Source organism: Delphinus delphis, chromosome 10, assembly GCF_949987515.2.
Source record: "Delphinus delphis chromosome 10, mDelDel1.2, whole genome shotgun sequence".
Classification (NCBI taxonomy): Eukaryota; Metazoa; Chordata; class Mammalia; order Artiodactyla; family Delphinidae; genus Delphinus; species Delphinus delphis.
The window spans coordinates 98,153,493-98,178,435 of NC_082692.2; the positions used below are offsets into that span (position 1 = coordinate 98,153,493).

Consider the following 24,943-nt stretch of genomic DNA (forward strand, 5'->3'; position numbering starts at 1 on the left):
ATCCCGCATGCCATGGAGCAACTAAGCCCGTGCGCCACAAGTACTGAGCTTGCGCTCTAGAGCCCGCGAGCCACAACTACTGAGCCCGCACGCCGCAACACTGAAGCCCGTGCGCCTAGAGCCTGTGCTCTGCAACAAGAGAAGCCACTGCAATGAGACGCCCGCGCACCGCAACGAAGAGTAGCCCCCGCTCACTGCAACTAGAGAAAGCCCGCACACAGCAACGAAGCCCCAACGCAGCCAAAAATAAATGAATAAATCTTTTTCTTTAAAAAAAAAAAAAGGAAAGGAGGAGATTTTGGGTACAGACAGAGAGAAGAGTCACGCTGATCCAGATAAAACCCAGGTTCTGCCTCCTGTCAGCTCCGTGACCTGTGGGGAGTTACTTAACCTCACAGTGTCCTCATCTGGAAAAGAAGTTATAATAGTACTTAGCTCCTAGCATTGTGCTGGCCTTTTAATAAGACAACGCATGCACTCCCCTAGCACCATGCCTGGCCCAGAGCAAGTGCTGTGAATGTGAGTTGTTGTGCTCCTGGAAATAAGAAGCCCCAAATGCCATTCTCATCTCCACTCCGACCTGCTGCGTCATCCTGGTAAAGTTGCTTCTCTGTGGTTGGATGCCTCCTTTCCCTGATAATCCCCGTCGCATGTAAGATTGTTAACCGAGGTTGTAGGTTGCTTGCTGGGACCTGTGGAGCTCAAGGCTGAGCCTGCCCAAGCTTGCGTTTCCTCCAACAAAGCCTCCGTCATCCCAGGAAGCAGCAGGCGAGGAGAGGTGTGGAATTGTCAACGCTTCCCATGTCACCGGCAGGTGAAAATGCACCCCCAGACACAGGACCGAGACAGTAAATTGCTTTCTGTCATTTTCTGCAGGGAGAATCATGCTGTTTTTACCCTAGTAAGCTTGGGCTGTCTCCCATAAGCACCGGTTGCCCTCTACTGCCTTCATCAGGCTGGGTGAACATGGAGAACAGCCGAGTGGAGGGCAGTGACAGCAACCTCGGGGGAGGGTTACCTGCCCGTCGGAGCCGCTTTGGACAGAATACTGCTTCCCCAGTAGCGTGAAAGTGACGGCCAGCCCTCGGTTGCTTAACTGAGCTAATGGGGGAAATCAAGTCACACGGAGAGCCTGGAGTCGCCGCTCCCTGAAGTATCTGGACAAAGGAATATGTTTGCAAGAAAATTTAATTTTACGTCTAACAGTTCAGTCCATGTACTGGTAGCTACTAGACACCTCCACTCACCCTACCTTGGATTCCCAGGAAGATTCCCTCTGAAGATCCCTTTCAACTGGCAAATCCTTTCATGTTAGGAAACCCCTCCCACCTCCACTCCATCTCGAATGCTGTAAGGAGCTGCCTGGTTTCGTACTTATTTATTTACTTACCTATTTAGTAATTATTGTGGTAAAATATACACGGCATAAAATTCACTGTTTTCACCAAAGTGTCCAGTTCAGTGGCATTAGGTACATCCACATTGCTGTACAACCGTCACCACCCTTCATCTCTAGAAATTTTTTCATCTTGCAAAACTGAAACTCTGTACCCATTAAACATTGACTCCGCATTCCCCCACCTCCAGCCCCTGGCAACCACCATTCTACTTTCTGTCTGTATGAATTTGACTCTTCTAGGTATGAATAGAATCATAGTGTTTGTCTTTTGGTGACTGGCTATGTCACTTAGCATAATGTCCTCAAAGTTCATCCATGTCATAGCAGGTGTCAGAATTCCATTCCTTTTTCAGGCTGAATAATATTCCATTGTATGGGATGCCCACGTTTTGTTTATCCATTTATCCATCGATGGATACTTGCATCGGTTCCACCCTTTGGCTATTGTGAATGATGCTGCTGTGAACATGGGTATATAAGTTTTTCCTTAAAATTGTTCATCAATCCTTCATTCCAGTTATTGGGTGGTTATTGTGATTTTTATGGGGTACGAATAGGTACTCATAGTTTGCTAACACGTCTCTTTAGCACTTACCCCCTGGGCTTAGGAACTGGAGAAAGAGCGAAGTAGCAGGAGGCAGGGGCCGGGTGGGGGTGAGGGACAAAGCAACCGGATCATGGGGTCCATTCCCATCTGGAACTTCCCTGGATTGGGAAGTTTCTCTTGACAGCCAATTATGAAAACTGTGATTCTTTTCCATTTCATGGTGTCCATGATTGTTTTCATAAGAAGCTAAGTGGTTTACATGTGATTACAAATCCCAGGTGTTGTGTGGAATTTTAACTAAAATACCCAAATCTAAGGCTCTCTGCCTGTCACTTACCCCTTTGTTCAACTTCCTCCGAGTTCACGGCACTATTTAAATTGCTTATAACCTGTGGAGGTTTTAGTGAGTTCTAGGAAACAAGGAGAGGGAAAAACTGGTGGAGAAAAGCAGGATTGCACATTTAGGAAAAAGACAGCAGACTGACAGAAAGCAACGGTGGTCCAAGTTGCCGACTGCTCAAGTGCTGTGTGGCAGGCCGACTTACATGCGTGTCAAGGCTGAGCAAGTGGTCCCCTATATCCAGGGTGGTTTCAAGGCACTGGGAAGCATCCACCCTCCACCCTGAAACAACCCTCTCTCCTTCTCCCAGTCTAGGTGCCTCGCCTTCCACCCTTCGAGCAGTAGTAGTTGTTTAAATGCGTCAGAAAGAATTTTCCCTTTTCGGAGCTACTCTCTTAAAATGCAGGTGCTCCGTAAAGAGCAAACGGAATTTTCAAGCAATAAGGACTTTCTGGGTTTACCTAGCTTGGTGGTTAAAAAACTGTGCTCTGAGGGCTTCTGGGGAGTTTGGGGCGAAGAGAAAGGGAGAGCCTGTGGCAGATGGGGCTGCGGGTCCACTGCTTCTTCACTCCAACCAGAGCGGTCTGCTTTTATCGGACAGAAATTTTTACGAGAACCCGTAGTTGCACTCCCAAGGAAGGGGGTCGGGGGGGAGTTTGACAGCCTCTGATCTAGCGCAAACCCCTTGTTTGACAGAGGAGATGCAGAGAAGTTGAGAGAAGGGTTCAAAGTCCCACAGCAAATTCATTCAACAGATACTCACCGAGCACCTGCTGTGGGCCAAATACATAGCAGATAAAGATGTGCGCACACATCCCGTGCCATGAAGAGCGGGCTCTTCTGTGCAGGGTGACCGCACAGCAGCCTTCCCCACCCACGGCATGACCCTCACGCCCCACAGCAGTGACACCGTCTCTCCTGGACACGCCAGAGGGAACAGACGTGCCTTCTCTTTAGTGTATTGTCAGTCCCCTCCCCCCGTACTGTTTCATGTGCTATGTGTACCTACTGTGTGCCAGCATGGGAGGCTCCAGGCTGATCCAGACACGGCTCTGCTTCCGAGTAACTTCCCGCTTAAAGAGGTAGAAGCTCTACTTAAATGACCGCTTTACAGAGTCAGCACTCAACGTCCTAAGGAGGCACTGATGCCTTTGCAGCCTTGGTGTCTGGCTGGGGGAGAGAAGAGACCTATGTAGCCAGGGGAGGAGGCACTGGAGCTGGGCCTGTCTTATCTTCCCAGCTTTTAGGTTCAGAATTTGGACGTCAGAGTCAGGCAGCCCAGCAGGGCCATATAATAGTGTGGGCTTGGGCAAGGGATGGGGACAGAGTCTCAGCTGAAAAATGTGGGTGATAATAACAGTTCCCACCTCAGGGGGATGCTGTGGGGATTAAATGAGATGATGCATGTCCAACTCAGCCTCAGTAAACGTGGTTCTTATTTCTAGGCTTTAGAGATAAGGTGATGGTGGGAGAGAAGCACTGCAGACAAAGGCACCACCCAGCCACAGAGCAGAGAGGGGAGAGCGCGCAGTGTGGAACAGGATACGCCATCCACTTGTGCTGAGAGCAGAGGAAAGGAGATGCGTGGGAAACAGCTGAGAAAAGTGGATCCAGGCAACAGAGGGTCCCCTCTGACCCCAAACTGAGGACCTGCGCCCCCTGAAGTCATTTATTAGCTCTAATAGTTGTCTTGGAGAGTCCTTAGGATTTTCTATGTGCAAGATTGTGTTATCTGCAAATAGAGACAGTTTTACATCTTCCTTCAAGTTTAAATGCCTTTATTTTGTCTCCGTGCCTTGTTTCTGCATTGCTTTTAATTCCTTTTGGTTTTGACTAGGTGAGAACCAGGTGTGGCTGTAGAGTCAGGCATCCCTAGCAGGAAGAACAAACAGCATTTGCAAAGGTATAGGGGATGAAAGAGCCAGACCTATTCAGGGAAGGTGGAGTGTCAAAAGATGAGGCTACCCAGTAAGTTGGGTCCAGATAAAGAAGGTTCTTGTATGATAGGGTCAAAGGTTTTAACATATACCCGGTCACTGCCTGGCCCTCTGCTTCAGTTTCCAGAGCAGGATCTGTTTCTGAATGTTCGTCTCTTGGGCTTTTGTTGTGCTTATTGCAGGAATGAATAAAGAAGAGAAGGCACTGGGACAGCTAAGTGGATTTATGGTGCCCGTCAACAGGTCAGAGAGATTGGAGAGTGGGTAGGAATAGAGCAGCGCCAATGCAAGCTGAAGTTTTTTGCTGGGGGGAAGGGAGATTTGAGGGCAAGCAGCTGACACAGGAAGCGGCACTATGGCATGACAGATGGGAGAAGAGGTTCTTTAGATTTTTTTTTTTTTTTTTTTTTTGCCTCTTTGAGAGTCTTCAGTAAAGGTTTAAGTTATTTTCCATCTTTCTTTTTTTTTTTCCCCTGGATGTTGGACTTGAGTTTCTTCTGAATGTAATACCATGGTTGGACTGGACACAAGGCAGCCCAGTTTTATTTGGGTTACACTTGAATGATACCTACGGGGCTTACCCTATGTATCCTGTTACATCCTGACAGCAGTGGCAAGTCACTAAAAGAGTTTCAAATAGGAGGAAGGAGTGGTTGAACTAGTGGTTTTAGAAAGATTATCTGCCTTTTGTGTGTAGGATAGGCTGAAGGGGCCAAGACCAGTATGGGGATGGCCAACTGGGAAGCTGTTAGGACGGTCGAGAGGAGGAGATACGTGTTATCAAAGTCTGCACCACAGAAGGTAGCACTCATGGTCATCACCTCCACCCTTCAGTAATCTGTGGTGCAAAATCTTAAAGCAGTGAGGAGGCAGCAGCTGGGAAGGAAAGTGCCTTTACCTTGGGGTAATTAAGATCTTAATCACATCCTAAGGCCCTGGATTGTCTTTGTGTAAATACACGCCCAGAAGGAAATTTGTTTGAGCAGCACAGGACTTTGGTCTGCCCCTTGAGACTTGCCTTTGCCTTCTGCAGGGTTTGGAGGAATCTAGAGAGAAATACTTTTTTTTTTTTTTTTTTTGGTCTCTTGACTCACACACACCCTCCACAAACTCTCCCTCTGGGAGTGAATAGAGTCTGTGCTTACATTTGCCGAAGGAAACAGCCCGAAGTAAGGTTTGCTGTCAGTCACTGGGGAGGTGATAGCTGTGGACTGGCCAATTAATCAGGAAGACAGAAAGTTCTTGGATGGACTAGGACCCAGCCTCAGCATTCCCGAAAGCACTTTGGAACGAGGGGGAGAAGTGGGCGTCTTAGTCACGTTTGCATCTCCAGCAGCTTGGCCTTGCGTAACACCTGGTACCACGTTATTGCCTAATTAATAGTTCCTGAATGTATTAATGAATTAGCATCACATGAAACCCTGAAAACGGTCGTGTTGAGTCAGGACTCATGTGCTAAAGGCAGGGTTTCTCCATTTACTCATTCATCGTTTACTGAGCTCCTCCTACCACTGTGCTTCGGGTTAGGACAATGGTTTGAAATCTTGGCTGCACTTGGAGAGTTTTTGAAAATCCTAAGACCCAGACCACACTCCAGACCAAATAAATCAGAATCATGTCCAAGGGTGGGACCTAGGCATTAGTATTTTTTTAAAGCTCCCCGTGTGATTCCAATGTGTAGCTAAGGTTGAAAACCACTGGGCTAAGTGCTGAATTATAAGTGAATATCATATTGCCTCTGCCCTTGTAAGGATCAGTCTAATGAAGGAGACCTGATTTCATTTATTCATTCATTTATTCATTCAGTAGAAGACAGAGATTTAAATGTCTTGATAGAGATAAGGAAACAATACTGTGGAATCCCAGAGGAAGGAATGCTTAGAGGTGGCTAAATGATGGGTTTTGTACAATAAATAGAAGTTCATCAATAACTCCCTTCCTCCTCTCTGTGTCCCTCCCTCCCTCCATTCTTCCCTCCCTTTGTTCCCACCTTCCTCCCTTCCTTTCTCTTTTCTTGCCATCTTCTTTATCAACCTTGCCACAACCCCCTCCCCTCTTTTCATCCTTCTCACCTACTTTGTTCCAGGCAGGCTCTGAAGTAGGCCCAGAAGGAGACAATAGTAAACAAAGATGTGGTCCCAACCCTCAAAGCACATTCTCTTCCAGGAGGAGGGAGTAACATGTACAGAGCCCAAAGCCTGAAAGAACCTGAGTGTTTGGGGACAGTGAACTCATTTTTATTGGAGTTGAGTGGGTCAGACACAAAGGAAATGTCATGCCAGCAGCCTGAAGAGTTTTCACTTTTCCTTAGAGGCATTTAGGAGCAAAACAATTGTATGATGAGATTTAAAACAGTATTTACTGCATTTTAGGTGGTACTTTATGACTCTAAATGGTACTCAGATGTGGCATTAATTAACACTGACTCACAAGGGCTTGCAGTCCTGACTACATCCAGGAGAGTCTCCATTTGGTGCTGGTAGGTCTTTAACACCTATCTTACACCTGCTCATCTTTTTTTTTTTTTTTTTAACAAAGCAGAGCCTTCCTCGAAATGTCTGGCTAGAATTCAGTCACACTGTTTTTTGCCACTCTATTTATTCTTATGGAAAGTTTCTATAGATGACAAAAAACAGATGACTAGTTTTTCATATATAGTAAAATGAAGTTAAGCTAAAAAAAAAAAAAAGGTGGATCCATTAGAAAATATACAAAGGAAACGATGGTATAAGAGACACATAGATCCAGTGAAGATTATGATGGGGGTAGGTAAATAACTGAAGGAGAGAGAAAATTCATCAGTTTTTCTTTTTATGGTTCATGCTTTTGGTGTCAGATCTAAGAACTCTTTGCCTTGGCCTGGGCCCTGAAGATTTTGTCTAATGTGTTTTTCTAAAAGTTTTATGGTTTTATGTTTTACCTTTATGTCTGTGAACCATTTTGAGTGCATTTTTTTAATGAAGTATGAGATTTCAGTTTTTTCCTATGGATGTCCAATTGCTCCAGCACCATTTGTTGAAAATACCCTTTCCTCAGTTAAATTGATTTTGCATCTTTGTCAAAAATCTCTTGGGCATATTTGTGTGAGTCTGTTTCTTGGTTCTCTATCCTGTTCCATTATTCTCCACTGATACCACAGTCTTGATTACTGTAGCTATATAATAAGTCTTGAAATCACACAGACTGATTTCTTCCATTTTATTTTTCTTGTTTAAGATTATTTTAGCTATTTCTAGTTCCTTTGCCTTTCCATATAGATTTTAGAATACTCTTGTCCTTCTCTGTAAGACATCTTGCTGAGATCTGGATAGAAATTGCATTAAATCTGTATGTCAATTTGAGGAGAACTGACTTATTTACTATGCTTACTTATTTCCTATGAATCTTCTAAGCTGTGGACATGTGTATCTCTCCATTTATTTAGATCTTTTATTTCTTTCATTAGTGTTTTGTAGTTTTCAGCATAAAAGTCCTGTACAGGTTCTTCATATGAGAATGTGTTGACTTTCCTTTATTCCTTAAGGATATTTTCATTGAGTGTAAGATTCTGGGTTGACAGTTCTTTTCTTTCAGCATCTGAGAAGCATTGTGTCACTTCCTGCCCATCTCCATACTTTCTGAGGAGAAATCTGCTGTCATTCTTATTATAGTAAGATGTTTTTTCACTGGCAGCTTTCAAGATTTCTTTCTTTGTCTTTAATTTTCAGAAGTTTAATTATTATGTGTTTTGGTGTGGGTGTTTTTTGGGGGGCGGCTGGGAGGTTATCCTGTTTGAGGTTCATTTACCTTCTTGATTCTGTAGGTTTATGTCTCTTGTCAAATTTAGGAAGTTTTCAGCCATTATGTCTTCAAGTATCTTTTCATCCCCAACCCTCTTTTTCATCAACTTCCAAGACTATGATTACAGGAATGTTAGCTCTTGTGTTACTGTCCCGCAGGTCCCTGGGACTATGGGTTTTTTGTTTTGTTTTTGGTTTTTGGTTTTTTTCAGTCTCTTTTTCTTCTGATGTTCAGACTGGGTAACTTCTATTGTTCTGTCTTCTAGTTCATTGATTCTTTCCTCAGCTTCCTCCATCCTGATGTTGAACCCTTCCATTGAAGGTTTGTTTTTTTTTCAGTTATTAGATTTTTCAGTTCGAAAATTTCCATGTGGTTCGTCTTTTTATCTTCCGTTTCTTTGCTGGGACTTATTACTTTTTCATTTGTTTCAAACATGTTCCCATTTGGACATTGAGTATTTTTATGTTGATTACTTTAAAATATTTGTCAGATAATCCGAACGTCTCTGTCATCACTGGCTTATTACTTCCAGGTGGGAATAGAAGTCCAGGTTCCCCACTTGGCTTCTGTGACAGTTGAAGGGGGAGGGGGTCTTCATTACTGATAAGTGGGGTGGGCGAGGAGGAGTTCTGGCTCCCCACCAGGCCCCCAGGGATAACTGCCTGGCTGGGAGGCGTTGATGTGCCTCCACTTGCACTGTGGAGGTGGATGCAGGGCTTGTCTCCACCTGATGGGAATGAAAGTCCCTACTAGGGATTGTAGGGATACCACCCCAGTGAGGGGGGGGGGTCACCTTGTCATAGCCTGACAAGGGGAGAAATCTTGGCTCCCCACTCAGCCTTTGCTGGAGAGGATGGGAACAGGGCTCCAGTGTTTTCTGTGGTGTTTGGCTGCAGTAGAGCAGTTATTGTCTAGAAGTTTTCTGTTTTCCTGGCCTGCACCTTTCTTGTGTTTATGTCTAGACACAGCAGGCTTTTACTGTGGCTTTTTTTTTTGGTTTGTGCCCTCTGGTGTTTTGAGTTGCCAACTTCTTTAGCTCAAAGTCTCAGATGTATTTGGCCAAATGAAAACCCAGGGGACTCATTGCTGTGTCATTCTTTGGGTCCTGGATTCCAAAGAAATCCAAAGAATAACTAGTGTGCCTTTGCCTCTCCATTTTTCAGAGTCATCGTATGTTTATTTTAAATATGATGTCCAGGGTTTTCTAATTGTACTTAGCAGAAGAATAGGGGAAAGTACCTGTACCCCATCTTCCTTGAAGCAGATGTCTCTGTATGTTTTAAAAGCTTCCCAGGATCTTGGTATGTTTTAAAAGCTCTCCAGGCCAAGGTTGAGAACCACTGGTACAGGCTGTAAGCTCCATGCGGACAGGAATTGTGTTTATCCTTCACCTATCATAACATTTGTACCTGATCCCTTGGTATGTAAAGACTTTTTGGGCAGACGGATGGATGGATGGATGGAAGGAAGGGAGAATGGGTGGATAGATAGATGGATGGATGGATGAGTGAATGAATGAATGGCAGGATGGAACCAGCAGCCAGACTGTTTCACACACACACCTGTGCCCCAGTACATACCTGTCACTGACAAGTCTGGCCCTCGAACCAGTGGGAGGGCTTGACCAGCTGGTGGCGCTGAAGAGCCCTGGTGTGGGGTTGGGGTGGCCCCTGCACAGCCAGGCACCCGGTCACCTGATTGAAGGAGGAAGAGACATTAAAGAAAGTCCTGATCGCCTGGGAGCTCTCGCTTGTAAACACTGCATCTGCCTCTCCTTTCTCTTCTGCTAGCTCTTTTATTTACTTCAGTATCGTAAATTTTTTTTCTTAAGAAGAGGACAGTCTGGATAACTTTGGTCTTTGAAAAGCCTTTCTCGCAGCTTAATCTCCAGGGATTTGGAACAGAAAGAAAACATTTTTCATGTCCTGAAAGGTTACGTGTGCATGTGCTGGGCCTGGTACCGTGTTTGCTGCGTCCTTGACTAATGTCAGCACGGATGTTCATATTTCCAGTTCCATGAAATCATTATTTAAAACATTTATTCACTTTCCTCTCTTTCTCACTGTAGTGAAAAGGAGGGTTAGTGAGGGTGGGGAGGGGGGTGTCTGCAGCTCATTCAAATGTCTTAGCAGGTGGGTATCACTTGGGCCTTTAAATGAAACTTGCTCTTCAGTCACCCTTGGAGCTTAGTGCAGGGCAACCAATAAACTGCCAAAGTCTCTGTTTGCACATCTCTAAAATGGGGGCAAGAATGATTCCTTTCTTATGAGGTTACCAGCACTGTGAGGATTAAATGAGGAAGACCTCCCAGCCCAGTGCAGGTATGTAGAAAGTCTTTGAAATATTACTTTTCTGTTTCTCCATTGCTTTTCTAGGCCAGAGGATAAGAAATAATGGAGCTGGACTTTTTATACTTCTTTTCTTGGCCATTTAGTGATGATTAACCTTCAGCTTCCCTTTCCTTTACCTAATTAAAAAAATCCCAGCCTGTCACACCAGGGGTGGGGGACGGAAAGAGCAGACAAACAATCAAGCAAGTCCAACCTTCCAAAACTCTTGAACCAAATTATACAAGGAGAGAAAACCATAGAGGTACACGAAGAAAGGGATGATGTAGCTAAATCATTTCTGTGTTTCCACTTCTGATGATTAACTAAGAAGTTATGTGTAGCATTTCACTCTGCTTCCTTTATAACAAACCATGAGGTACATTTTGTCTAAAACTTAGTACCAGCTAAAGTTGTCCTTCTGCTAAGCAACTAGTTTGCTTCCATTTAAATGACACTAGAATCTTGTAATTGATCCCGTTTTCCTCTTTGCTCTGGCTCCTGGGAAACTCAGAGTCAAAACTGTGGCCCAACTATAGTGGTTCTTTAGGACCCACCTTTAGTTTCATCCTTCTTTGTCTAACAAGTCTTTATTTCCTTAAAAAAAAATCCTGTGGTAGGTGTTTTGGGGTGCAACAGTAGTGCACCAAAATAGATTTTTAAAGCCGACAGATCTGGAAACCCAGGCAGCTTCTTTCCTGGACCACTGAATTTCTTTTTGAGCAACTTTATTGAGGTATAATTTACATGCCATGAAGTTCACCCATTCTAAGTGAATTGTACAATTCAATTATTTTTAGCAAATGCACAGAGTTATACAGTCATCATCGCAATCCAATTTTAGAACGTTGTCAACACTTCCAAAGACTCCTTCCATGCCCATCCCCAGTCAGCCACTAATAATAAACCCTAGGCAACCACTAATCCACTTTTTATCTCTATGGATTTGCTATTCTGGACATTTCATATAAATGGAATCCTACAATATGTGACCTTTTGTGTCTGGATTCTTTCATTTAGCATGATGTTTTTGCAGTTCATCTGTATTATAGCGTGGATTAGTACTTTGTTCCTTTTATCGACAAATAATATGTGGATATGTCATATTTTGATTATCCACTCACCAGTTGATAGACATTTGGGTTGTTTTCAGTTTTGGGCTGTTATGAATAGAGCTAGAAATATTCACACGCAAATACATGGACATATATCTTCAGGTCTCTTGGGCATATGTCTAGATATGGAATCGCAGAACCATCTGGTAACCATGTTTAACTGTTAAGGAACTGCCAGACTTTCCACAGTGGCTGTTCCATTTTACATTCCCAGCAATAGTATATGAGGCTTCTAATTTCTCTACATCCTCATCAGTATTTATTACTGTCCGTCTTTTGAAATTATAGTCCTCCTGGTGGGTGTGCCGTGGTGTCTCATCGTGGTTTCGATTTGCATTTCCCTAATGACTAACGATGTTGAACATCTTTTCATGGGCTTGTGAGCCATTCCTATATCTTCTTTGGTGAAATATCTATTCAAATCCTTTTCCCATTTTTACATTGGGTTATTTGTCTTCTTATTATTGAGTCGTAAGAGTTCTTTATATACTCTGGATACGTCAGATATATGATCTATCAAATATATGATATACAAACATTTTCTCCCATTCTGTAGCTTTGCAGTTTCTCAGGGAATTTTTTAGTTGTGATGAAGTCCAATTGAGCAATTTTTTTCCTTTATTGGTTGCGCCTTTGGTGTTGCGTCTAGGAAATCTTTGGCTAACTCAAGGTCATAAAGATTTTCTTTTCTTTCTTCTAAAATTTTTGAGAGGTTTGGCTCTTACATTTAGGACTTTGGTCTGTATTGGGTTAATCTTTGTGTATGGTGTGAGGGAAAGGTCTAAGTTCATCCTTGTGCACGGAGATATCAGCCATTCCAGCACGTGCATTATTGCATTTGTCTGCTGCCTTCTGTCACCTCCTCTCCTTCTGCCTGGAGGTGAGCAACACTGCCCCCCAGCGGCAGCCTCGGCCCTCACTTCCCTGTCACTTCGGTTCGCGAGACCAACAGACTCTCTTGACTGCACAACTCTGATTCCAATTTTCTGGAGGAAGAATTGGACTGATTGGCCCATTTGGGATCGGAAGACAATTTTTTTTTGGTCCCGTCACGTGTGCCTAGGTGTCGAGTTTACATGATGTGACTTTGGCTGCCAGGGCCCATCCCTAGGTGGGTGGCGGTTCTCAGAGAGGAGGCTTGGTATGAGCTGGGCAAATACCCCAAAGGTGTCTCTCCAGGGTCATTATCTCATATTCAGCACCCTGGATCCCCTGTGAACTAGATTCACACTTCCAGTTCAGGGCTCACGGTTCAGATCCCCCAAATGTGTTTTTGCTTGACCTGTGTTTAAGTGTCCAAGAAAACAAAGGAAACAACTGACTAATTGACAACATTAAAAACTAAAAGATTTCATGCAAAAATTCAGTTTTTAGGCTTCATTTTAAAATTAGAGCGATCTGGGCCTGCTGCGGTTGGTGGCATCTGAGTGGCAGCCGTCCTCTTTAGACAAAGCACATCCTCTCCTGGCTGCCCCAGCCCCCATCTCTCTGTCGTGCTCCACACACAGTCCTCTGTTCTTATTAACTTTTCCTGCCTGACTCTGTAGACATTTGAATATGTACCTCCACCCACCCCTGAAAAATCTTCAGGGCCACTGCCTGCCCACAAGGTCATCTGCCTCTTGAGTCTTACGCAGAAGCAAACTGTGGGCCCAGCATTGCCCTAGATTCCGAGTCAGCCACATTCCCGCAGCACTGGGCTCCTAGCGGAATTTTGCTGTTTGCATTCAGCTCTCTGCACCACTGCCAGTGGCACTGATAAACCTGGGTGTTTTATGGAAATGATGTCCGGGACAGACTCGATGAGAATATGCAGTCCTCGGGGCCCCCTCGTGCATGGCATCTCTTTCTTAGAATTAGAGCAAAGAATTTAATGTTCTGGCTTACTTGACCACAATAGCCGTCCAATGCAAGTGGGGCAGAGGGCAGAGCAGTTGGAATGGGGAGTGACGGGTGAGGCAGTTTAGAATGTATCAAGAAAGGAATCCCAAACTCTCACTGTTTACTAAAGAAAATAAAAGATGTTCTAAGGATGTGGAAGACATTAAAAAATTTTTTTCCCAGTGGAATAAATCTATTTTATTTTGTTTTCTAAAAGGAGTGCAGTTAGTTCTTATTCTCCCTATTATAAAACTAAGATGTCTTTGTTGTTGAAATCTTGGAAAATACCAAAGATGATAAATATCATTTACTACCCGGAGGAAACCACTGTTAACACAGCAGAGACTCACTCTCTCTCTAAGCCTGTTAATAGTGTTGACATCATCCTGTACAAACAATGTCTGCTGTAAATTTAATTTCATCATAATCATTTTCCCATATCATTACTGGTGCCCCATAAATGTGATTATCGATGACTGTAGCTATCCCATAATATGTGTAGTTCCCAAATGTTAGATTATTTCCTTTTATTTCCTACCATGAATAATGTTGCAGTAAGCATTTTTGTGCATAGATATTTATTCATGTTTTGGATTAACATGAAAGAAATTTCCAGAGGTTTCCGAGAAAACGTAGGAAAGTTTGCTGGAAGGTATTAATACTCATCAATAGGACAAATCTTATCTCAAATTTTTGTTGGCTTAAAGATCCCTGTGAAAAGTATGCCCACACCTTCTGCATTTAGGTCCTACTTCCTGTGTCTTCTGCTGTGCTTTGTCCATGTGCGTCTTTTTTTCAGAGCTCATCCAGTAAACTTCTTTTGAGCATCTATCGTGTGCCAGCACAGGAGAATGGCAGGTGTGGCCCCTACCATCAAGTAGGGCGTGTCCCCTTTATGGCCCTGGGTGTTGACCTTCAGAAACAGTGGGCACACTCCCTGTGCTAGAGGTACCCCCTTGTAGTTGGAGAGAACCAAGTAAAGAAAGAATGATAAGATAGCTGATGTAAAGGGGAGTGCTAGAACTGTTGTGGAACACAGAAAGAGGAGCAGCTAAGAGCTTCGAGGCAAGAGGGCGCTCCAGGCAGGGGAAACAGCACAGGCAAAGGCATAGAGGGTAAAAGTGAATCCTTATACCTAGGCCCCAACCTGCGTCTCCAGACTCCTCATTCTGTGCTCCAGTCACTTCCAGCGATTCTCTCCCAACTCCTCAAACTCAGCTCTGTACATTTATTCTTTCTTTTACTCACCCTTACATTCCTTTTTCTTCCTCCCTGCAAACTTCTACTCATCCTTCAAAGCCCAGTCACACATCACCCATTCTGTGATGTCCTTCTTGACATTCCCACTGTACCTTGGGAGAGGCTGTTCCTCCCTCCCCTGTCCTGCCACCTGCTTTGATCTTACCTTAGTTATCACACTTGTCCCAGTTGCATTGTAGAATTTTTAATTTAATTTTTCTGATGCTGTTTGTTTATCTTTTGCCTTTATTCTCATCCTAATTGACAAATTCCTTGAAGTCAGGGGCAGTGTATCAGTTAGGATTCGGTTTGGGTGTGCATGATAGAAAAGCCAAGCTAATCCAGATGTGGTTCTAGCTGGTATGGCAGCTCCATGATCATCAGGGACCTCAACTCCTTCCAAATTACTGCTTCACCTTCCTCATTTTGAGCCTCTTCCTCATGGTCCCAAGATGGCTGCTTAAGCTCTATTCATCCTGTCAACATTCCAGCCAGCTGGAAGGATGAAGAGCCAAAGAAAAGAACACATCCTCCCTTTAGGGTTGCTTTCTGGAAGTTGCAAACTACGTTTTCATTTCCATTTCATTGGAACTTAGTCACATGGTCATACATGTCAGCCACAAAGGAGCCTGGGAAATGTAGTCTCTATTCCAGGCAGCCATGTTTTCAGTTAAATAACAGAAGTCTATTTCTAAATAGAAGAGAACTGATATTGGGAAACTGTTAGCATTTTCTGCCACAGTGAAGAACAGGGAGAGGTCAAGGATGATTCTTCTGAGCTCAGCAGGGCTGGCTGTGGGGTCGGTGTGTCACTCACCAAGAAATGGAAAACACAACAGCCGCTTTTAAATGAGCACTTCTTATATGTCAGGCTCTGTACTAGGTGTTTATCCCCATTTTAGAGGTGAGGAGTACTGAAGCTTCTTGAAGTGAAATATCTTGCCCAGCTAATTAGTGCAGAAGCAGGATGAGAGCAGAGGTTTGCTGATTTACAAAGCCTGGCTTCTTAACTGCTGCACTATTCTGCTACCCGAATGAGCTCCAAGCCTTCTGTGGACCAGCATTGCTGAAATGAGGAGGAAAGTGGAGAGGGTGAGGCCACCGGGAGCCTCGTTTCCTGGTAGTATCTCTTCAAATCCTCCAGTTCCTCTTGCCTCCCCTTCCTGGCTGTCAACAGAAATTCCTGCCCGTCGACCCCCTTTTTTTTTTTTTTTTTTTTTTTTTTTTGCGGTACGCGGGCCCCTCACTGTTGTGGCCTCTCCCGTTGCGGAGCACAGGCTCCGGACGCGCAGGCTCAGCGGCCATGGCTCACAGGCCCAGCCGCTCCGCGGCATGTGGGATCCTCCCGGACCGGGGCACGAACTCCTGTCCCCTGCATCGGCAGGCGGACTCCCAACCACTGCGCCACCAGGGAAGCCCCTGTCGACCCCTTTTATCTAAAACCAACAATTACCACTGAGAAAGCAGGAGTATTTCTGATTTGGAGCCAGAGCCACCTCTTCTTGTCTACCTCCCGTGATGGGCTGCTTCGTATCTCTCAAGACAATTCATTGCACTGTTAGATAACACCTATTTTTAGAAACTCCTTCCTTACTTTGAGCTGAAAGCTGTTTTCTTTGGCATATTCTTCAGTTAGATCAGTGATTCTCACCTACGGATCATTTTGCTTCCCAGTGGATATCTGGAAATGTCTAGAGATATTTTTGGTTGTCGTGTCTGGGAATCGGGGGAGGGTGCTGCTGGCGTCTGTTGAGTAGAAGCCAGGGATGCTGCTAAACGTCCAAGCATGCACAGGACACCCCTTCACAACAGAGAATTATCCAGTTCAAAATGTCAGTAGAACGAAGGTTGGAAACTTCTGAGTTAGACCTAGTTTTGAATCTTGGCTTCACCAACCACTTCTAGCTGTGTGACCTTGAGTAAGTTGCTTCACCCCTCTGAGCCTGAGCTCACCGTTTCCTCCTCTGTACCTTGGGATCATCAGAAGACCTCCCTATGGGCTTGTGGTGGGCACTTGATAACCGATATCTGAAAAGCCCAGGGCTTGACTTACCATCTTAGCTGCCACAGGCGTCGCTCCAGGCTGTGGATGGACTGTTGGCTACCTTTGTTTATTTGCTGGCACATGGACCTGATTGGATTAGACTTGTAATCACTCTAGTAAAAATTCCACTGCAGCTAATTTTTTCTCTTTTTTTGAATAAGCATGGTCTTTTTTTCTTTTTGGCTGCACCGGGTCTTAGTTGAGGCACGCAGGATCTTCGTTGCAGCATGTGGGATCTTTAGTTGCGGCGTGCAGTCTCTTAGTTGCGGCATGCAGGATCTAGTTCCCTGACCAGGGCTCGAACCCGGGCCACCTGTATTGGGAGCTCGGAGTCTTAACCACTAGACCACGAGGGAAGTCCCCTGGTTTTAGAATGGAGCCACTGCCTTAACTCAAAAATGATGGCTTGCTTGTGTACGTGAGCCTCTTAGAGAGAAAGGATTCATTTCTGCTTGTCACCAAGTTGTCATCGCGGGGGGTTAGCAGAGCTCTCCCACCCCATTGTCTCAGCTGAGGCTGCCAATAGCCCCGGGAGGGAGGTGTTACAATTTTCCCTACTTTACAGGTGAGGAAATTGGAGATCTGGCTGTTTTCCTAGGCTCCACACAACCCGTCGAGTGGCAGAGCCGGCTGAGAACTCTCTCTTCCAGGGCCCGCTCCTTGAGGGACATGGTACTAGAAGGACCCCTTGGTGCCCTGGTTCTTTCTTCTCAAAGTGCCCTGTCCCAAGTACCTCCTTAGGTTCAGTTCTCTCTCCCCAGGGCACATCCTCTCTGTAGGCTCGACCTTGACCCCAGAGAGGACACCTCAGAGCCCGATGGGCTCTGGGCAGCCCAAGGGGAGTGTGGCATCCTGTGCAGCATGGGGTGAAATGAGAATCTGTGTCCTCAGATACCTTCCACCCTCTGCTGGAGTGCCTGGCATCCCTCTGGCATTTAGAGAGGGAAAACTGTTCACGGATCGTTCCAAGGAATGCAGATCCCCAAGGGAGAGGAAAGCACCTTACATTAGCTGTGTCACAGAGTGGAGCCTTTGCAGTGTCTGGGTGAGAGAAGAGAGATCAGAATGGCAGTCACACAGGTCCTGCACTCAGGAGGGCCCCGCGCTTGGTTCAATGTTCTGCTGCCTCCGTCTTGAAATGATTAATAATTTTTTAGTTTGTTATTTTGCACTGGGCCCCGCAAATTATGCAGCGGGTCCTGAGTGGGACACGCAGGAGATGCAGATGTGGCCGCCCCTGCTGCCCTCTTGGCCTCCCTCCCAGTGGGACCCGCCAGGCCCCCAGCAGCAGTTCCACATGCTGCTCTAGCAACGTGGGTGCTGCACTTGCCTTTCTAGGAATCTTTCTTCTGAATTGCGTGGTTTCAGAGAACAAAAGTGGGTTTTCTTGCTCGTAAAACAGATCACTGAGCTGAAAAGGAACCTTTCACCAGTAAATATCTGTTGAATGAATAAGTTCTGAGCTGAGATATTTCAGAGCACTCTGCCTCTCGTTCACTTATTTATTCACTTAACAAATATTTCTTGATCTTTTTCCTGCTTTTAGCTTTATGCAAAATAACATGCCGAAGCTATGAAGGAGAAAATGTGATAAAGAATGGGAGCTTATAGTGATAGTTAAGTGAGGAAGATAAACTTATGCTGTATTAATTTTCTCCAACATTTTACTTTTTTTTTTTTTTTTTTTTTTTTGCGCTGTGCGGGCCTCTCACCGTTGTGGCCTCTCCTGCTGTGGAGCACAGGCTCCGGATGTGCAGGCTCAGCGGCCATGGCTCACGGGCCCAGCCGCTCCGCAGCATGTGGGATCTTCCCGGACCGGGGCACGAACCCGTGTCCCCTGCATCGGCAGGCGGACTCTCAACCACTGCGCCACCAGGGAAGCCCCATTTTACCTTTTTTTAAATTGAAGTATAGTTGATTTATAATGTTTTGTTAGTTTCTAGTGTATGGCAAAGTGATCCAGTTATACATATAAATACATATTCTTTTTCATATTCTTTTCCATTATTGTTTATTATAGGATAGTGAATATCGTTCCCTGTGCTATACAGTAGGACCTTGTTGTTTATCTATTATATATTCTCCCACATTTTATTATGAAAAGTATCAATGACATAGAAAATTTAGAAGCATTGTATAGTGAACACCCATATATCTACCACCCAGGTCGTAAATTAACATTTTGCTCTTTTTGCTTTATCATATATCTATTCATTTATCCATTTTTCTAACCAATCATCCATCCAACTTACTTTTTGATTAATTTCAAGTAAGTTGCAGACAGCACTAGACTTCACCCCTAAACAATTAATTTCACACTAATTTTCATTTCAGTGATCTCAGTTCAATCAAGAAAACTTTTTTTTAATCAAAAAGGAAAATAATACATAGATTTTTATATAAAAACAAATCATTTTCTGTCAAATAGAATTGTGGAATGATAAATAGTATATATGCACAATGAAAAAAATTATTTGTTTTCCTCTGTGTGTATGAGGCAAAGAGAAAAAAGAGAAATAAGAAAAGAGAGGAATTTCCTCAAGGCGATAAGGAAAGACAGAAATCAGACACTCCTGTGGAAGTGGGAGGTGAGAGCTACCTGGGGAATGACGAGCTGGGAGCATTTTCGGGAAGTGCTTCCTGCTTCCTCGCAACCAAAATAAAAAATAAAAATCCCTGAGACCATACGGCCCTAGCCTTCTTTCCTCCTTCCCGAGGTGACTGTGGACAGTTCCAAGCAATTGGACTTGGGCAGGGCTGAAGGGGAAGCTGTAAGGTATTGGGTGTTGGCTTTAGGAGTGGAGAAAGGTACAGGCTGAAGCTACAGATTCAGGGGTTGTCCTGACAGAGGTAATGGCTGGGGTGGAGTCGGGTGAGTGGGTGAGACCCCTGAGGCTGACAGCAGGAAGCGATGGGAGCAGAGGGTAGGACCGTGTCACAGGAAGAGAAGGTGATGCTGCTGAAGCAGTCCGAGGAGGCACACTAGGAGGAGTCGGACGGCTACCCTGGCTGTGGCCGTGCAGAGCTTGGAAGAACACCTAACGCGAGCCTCTGAAACGGAGACCTGGAAGTCTTAGCCATCACCTCCCCGCCTCTCACGTATGCCACAGGAGAAGATGCAGGCTGAGAGATCACTCAGAAAATTAGTGATGGAGCTGGAGCAAAATCCGTGCTATCCATGTGGTGCTTTTCCAACAAAGTAACTCAAAGGATTCCTTCCACAAGGATCAAATGCCTTGGGGTCTTGCTTTTTTTCTTTTTTAGTTGAAGTATATTATATTTGTTATGGGTAAAAGTCACAGGCATACAACATAGTGGTTCAATATTTTTATAGGTTATTTATAGTTATTATAAAATATTGGCTATATTCCCTGTGTTGTACAATATATCCTTGTAGCTTATTTATTTTATACACAGTAGTTTGTACCTCTTAATTCCCTACCCCTATTTTGTCTCTTCCCCCTTCCCCCTCCTCACTGGTAACCACTAGTTCTCTCTATCCGTGAATCTTCATTTTTAAAATTATATTCACTAGTTTGTTTTGTTTTCTAGATTCCACATATAAGTGATATCATACAGTATTTGTCTTTCTCTGTCTGACTTACTTCACTAAGCGTAATGCCCTCTAAGTCCATCCATGTTGTTGCAAATGGCAAAATTTCATTCTTTTATATGGCTGAGTAATATTCCATTATATATATATATATATATATATATATATATATATATATATATATATATATATATATATATATACATGCCACAATCTTCTTTATCCATTCATCTGTTGATGGACACTTAGGTTGCTTCCATATCTTGGCAATTGTAAATAATGCTGCTGTGAACATTGGGGTACATTTTTCTTTTTGAGTCAGTGTTTTTGTCTTTTTCAGATACATACCCAGGTGTGGAATTGCTGGGTCGTATGGTAGTTCTATTTTTAGTTTTTTAAGGAACCTCCGTACTGTTCTCCATAATGGTTGCACCAATTTACATTCCCACCAACAGTGTACAAGGGTTCCCGTTTCTCCACATCCTCACCAACATTTGTTATTTGTGGGGGTTTTTTTTTGATGGTAACCATTCTGATAGGTGTGAAGTGATCTCTCATTGTGGTTTTGACTTGCATTTCCCTGATGATTAGTGATGTTGAGCATCTTTTGATGTGTTTGTTGGCCAGCTACATGTCCTCTTTGGAAATGTCTATTCAGGTCTTCCACCCATTTTTTAATCAGATTCTTCGTTTTTAAATTTTATTTATTTATTTTTGACTGCCTTGGGTCTTCGTTGCTGCACACAGGCTTTCTCTAGCTGTGGCGAGCAGGGGATACTCTTCGGTGCGGTGCACGGGCTTCTCATTGCGGTGGCTTCTCTTGTTGCAGAGCATGGGCTCTAGGCGTGCGGGCTCAGTAGTTGTGCCGCACAGGCTCAGTAGTTGTGGCTCACGGGCTCTAGAGCGCAGGCTCGGTAGTTGTGGCGCACAGGCTTAGTTGCTCCGTGGCATGTGGGATCTTCCTGGACCTGGGCTTGAACCCGTGTCCCCTGCATTGGCAGGTGGATTCTTAACCACTGAGCCACCAGGGAAGCCCTCTTTGGTTTTTTGATGTTGAGTTGTATGAGCTAATTATATATATTGGATATTAACCCCTTATCAGTCATATCATTTGCAAATATTTTCTCCCATTCAGTAGGTTGTCTTTTCATTTTGTTGATGGTTCCCTTTACCGTGCAAACGCTTTTAAGTTTAATTAGGTCCATTTGCTTATTTGGGGTCTTGCCTTTTTTTTTTTTTTTGCGGTACGCGGGCCTCTCACCAGTGTGGCCTCTCCCGTTGCGGAGCACAGGCTCCGGACGCGCAGGCTCAGCGGCCATGGCTCACGGGCCCCACCACTCCACGGCATGTGGGATCTTCCCGGACCGGGGCACGAACCCATGTCCCCTGCATCGGCAGGCGGACTCTCAACCACTGCGCCACCAGGGAAGCCCTGGGGTCTTGCTTTTTATCTTTAAAAAATCATAAGAATTTGGCCTTCTACTCAAGAATTTATCTGGCTTTGTCCTAATGTAAAAATAATGTTTTTGCTAGAGTATTTCTCAGTTTTCTTTAAACTCATACCACTTTTTGATTAATATAAAAATCTAACAATGCCTCGTGGAGGTTTTAATACCTACTTCGACCTCCCTCCCCAATTGAGGGTCACCTATAGCAGGATCCAGTCTATTTTCAGTATAGTCCTACTAGCAAAGGTTTTGTTACATATGACTTTGCATATTTTATGTAATGAAAAGAGATTTCAAATATAAAATAATGAATATGCTTTCTCAAATAACATAAGCCTCTTCCCATTTGAGAACCATTCATCTAAGGAGACTTTCTAGATTTATTTCATGCTTTGTGTGTCCTGGTAGCCTCTTCCGTATTGGTTAGGAGTGCTTTTAGATGCAAGTAAAAACTCCCACAACAGTGACTTAAGCAAAAAAGATATTTAATTATTTCCGATAATAACCAGCCTTAAGGAAGATGATTCCAGGGTCAGTTCAGCAGCTCAGTAATAACAGGTCTCTGGGCTGGCATCTCAGTGCTGCTTCCCTGATGGCCCCAAGATGACTGTCATAGCCCCGTGCATCACTTCCTGTCACAAAGAAGAGGGCAAGTGGGAAACACCCTTTTACTTGTTTTGCTCATTTGTCAGTGAGGAAGAACTTTCCAGAACCGCATCTCTGCCATGAGACTTCCCCATCTACTTCCTTGGCTTCTAGGAGTTGTGTTTCAAACCCACTCCTAGACCAGCCACTGGCAAAGAGGAACGAGGGGGCATATGCAGCTGAGACCAGTCATGATGCAGCCCGTCTCCCAGGACATGTGCAACATGGGACTTGTACAAACCTCCCCTTGTTTTTGCTCACCCCTCCCCTCACTAGAATGTGAGCTCCTTGAGGACAGAGGTTTTTGTTTTGTTCACTGCTCTATTCCCAGTACCTAGAACAATGCCCAGGAATGCAGTAAATAGTCATCAAGTGAAGGAAGGGAGGAAGGAATGGCTAAAGAAGCAGGGGATATAGGCTGTAGGTAACCAGCAGTCTATCAGCCCCGACAGTATACAACCCTAGCTTGATCACTGTGATAGCACTGAGTGACTCTGCTGATCACCGGGGCTCTGACCTGAATCCTTGTGTCTTTCCTCCCAGGGAGTGAGCCATAGCTGGAGGCTACTCTTGTGCCAATGACCCTTCCCAATTCCTCCAGCGTCTTGGAAGACAAGATGTGTGAGGGGAACAAGACCACCACGCCCAACCCCCAAATGATGCCCCTGGTGGTGGTCCTGAGCGCCATCTCCTTGGTCACAGTGGGACTCAACCTGCTGGTCCTGTATGCTGTGCACAGCGAGCGGAAGCTACACACGGTGGGGAACCTGTACATTGTCAGCCTGTCGGTGGCCGATCTGATTGTGGGGGCCGTCGTCATGCCCGTGAACATCCTCTACCTCCTCATGTCCAGGTGGTCCCTGGGACGCCCTCTCTGCCTCTTTTGGCTTTCCATGGACTATGTAGCCAGCACAGCGTCCATTTTCAGCATCTTCATCTTGTGCGTTGATCGCTACCGCTCTGTGCAGCAGCCCCTCAGATACCTGAGGTATCGCACCAAGACCCGAGCGTCGGCCACCATCTTGGCAGCCTGGTTTCTCTCCTTCCTGTGGGTTATTCCCATTCTGGGCTGGCAGCGCTTCATGTCGAAGACCTCAGGGCACCGGGAGGACAAGTGCGAGACGGACTTCTACAATGTCACCTGGTTCAAGGTCATGACTGCCATCATCAACTTCTACCTGCCCACCTCGCTCATGCTCTGGTTCTACGCTAAGATCTACAAGGCTGTACAGCAGCACTGTCAGCAGCGGGAGCTCATCAACGGATCCCTCCCGTCCTTCTCTGAAGACAAGCTGAAGCCAGAGGACCTCAGGGTGGGCGCTAAGAAACCAGGGAAGGAGTCTCCCGGGGAAGTTCTGAAAAGGAAGCCGAAAGATGCCGGTGGTGGACCTGTCTTGAAGTCAGCATCCCAAGACCCAAAGGAGATAAAGTCTCCAGGTGTCTTCAGCCAGGAGAAGGATGGAGGACTGGACAAATTCCATTGCTCCCCACTTAACATTGTGCAGACGCAGATGGAGGCAGACGGGAGTGGCCGGGAGTACGGAGCCATCAGCCAGAGCCAGAGCCAGCTCGAGATGGGCGAGCAGGGCCTGAACACGCATGGGGCCAAGGAGATACTAGAGGATCAGATCCTAGGTGACAGCCAGTCCTTCTCCCGGACAGACTCAGACACCGCCCCAGAGTTGGCACGAGGGGAAGCCAAATCGAACAGTGAGTCTAGCACAGGCCTGGATTATATCAAGTTCACCTGGAAGAGGCTTTGCTCACATTCAAGACAGTACGTGTCTGTGTTGCACGTGAACCGAGAACGGAAGGCCGCCAAACAATTGGGTTTTATCATGGTGGCCTTCATCGTTTGCTGGATTCCTTACTTCATCTTCTTCATGGTCATTGCCTTCTGCGAGAGCTGCTGTAACCAACATGTGCACATGTTCACCATCTGGCTGGGCTACATCAACTCCACGTTGAACCCCCTCATCTACCCCTTGTGCAACGAGAACTTCAAGAAGACGTTCAAGAAAATTCTGCACATTCGCTCCTAAGGGAGGCTACAAGGGCATGCAACTAAGTGATGCTTACGATGTCCCTGAAGGAAATAGAGGAGGAAGCCTGTGCATTGCCAGACACCTGGGCTTTCTGGAGCCAAAAGAACAGCCTTAGGGGCTGGGTAGTTTGGAAAGATCATAGGCACCGTTGGAAGAAGAGCAGATGGCGGTGGTCAGCAGAGAGACTGTACCCTGAGAGCAGAATACTTCCAAGAGAATCCGATCTGGTTGGGCTCTCCTGCTCCTCGGGAAATGTGGGCGCCTCAGACTCACATTGTAATTCAAGCTTTCAGACTCGAATTAATGGGCAACCGAAGGGACAGGTGGGTAGAGTTTCCAGTAGAGAAGTAGGCAGAACTCTGGAGCCTTCCTGGAATGGAGCTATACGACTGTGCAGAGACCTTATATTGATACACACAGACAGATGCTGTCCGCTGCCAGGGGTCACCTTGAGAGGCAGGACAGCTATTCCCCTGTGACTGCTACTTCTCAGAACACCTCTCCTCTGAGCCTCTTTTACAGCCTTCTCCAGACCCAGTGTTTGAACCCCTTGGAGATTCTGCCTCGTTATTTCTCACTCATGCACATCTTAGAGTTGACAGGAAATCGTGCAGTCTGCACATCCATCATTTTCAAACCCAAA

The 24,943-nt window shown here is 45.2% G+C and overlaps 1 protein-coding gene across 1 annotated transcript; it reads left to right on the forward strand.

Moving 5' to 3' along the window:
* The first annotated feature begins 22,833 nt into the window (after window positions 1-22,833).
* HRH1 (histamine receptor H1) lies at window positions 22,834-24,297 on the forward strand. The gene has a single exon (XM_060021509.1). It carries the CDS (start codon window positions 22,834-22,836, stop codon window positions 24,295-24,297), a length of 1,464 nt encoding a protein of 487 aa, XP_059877492.1.
* Window positions 24,298-24,943: the final 646 nt, after the last annotated feature.

Coding starts and splice junctions, on each gene's coding strand:
- HRH1 (XM_060021509.1), top strand. CDS start 22,834: ATGACCCTTCCCAATTCCTCCAGCGTCTTGGAAGACAAGATGTGTGAG.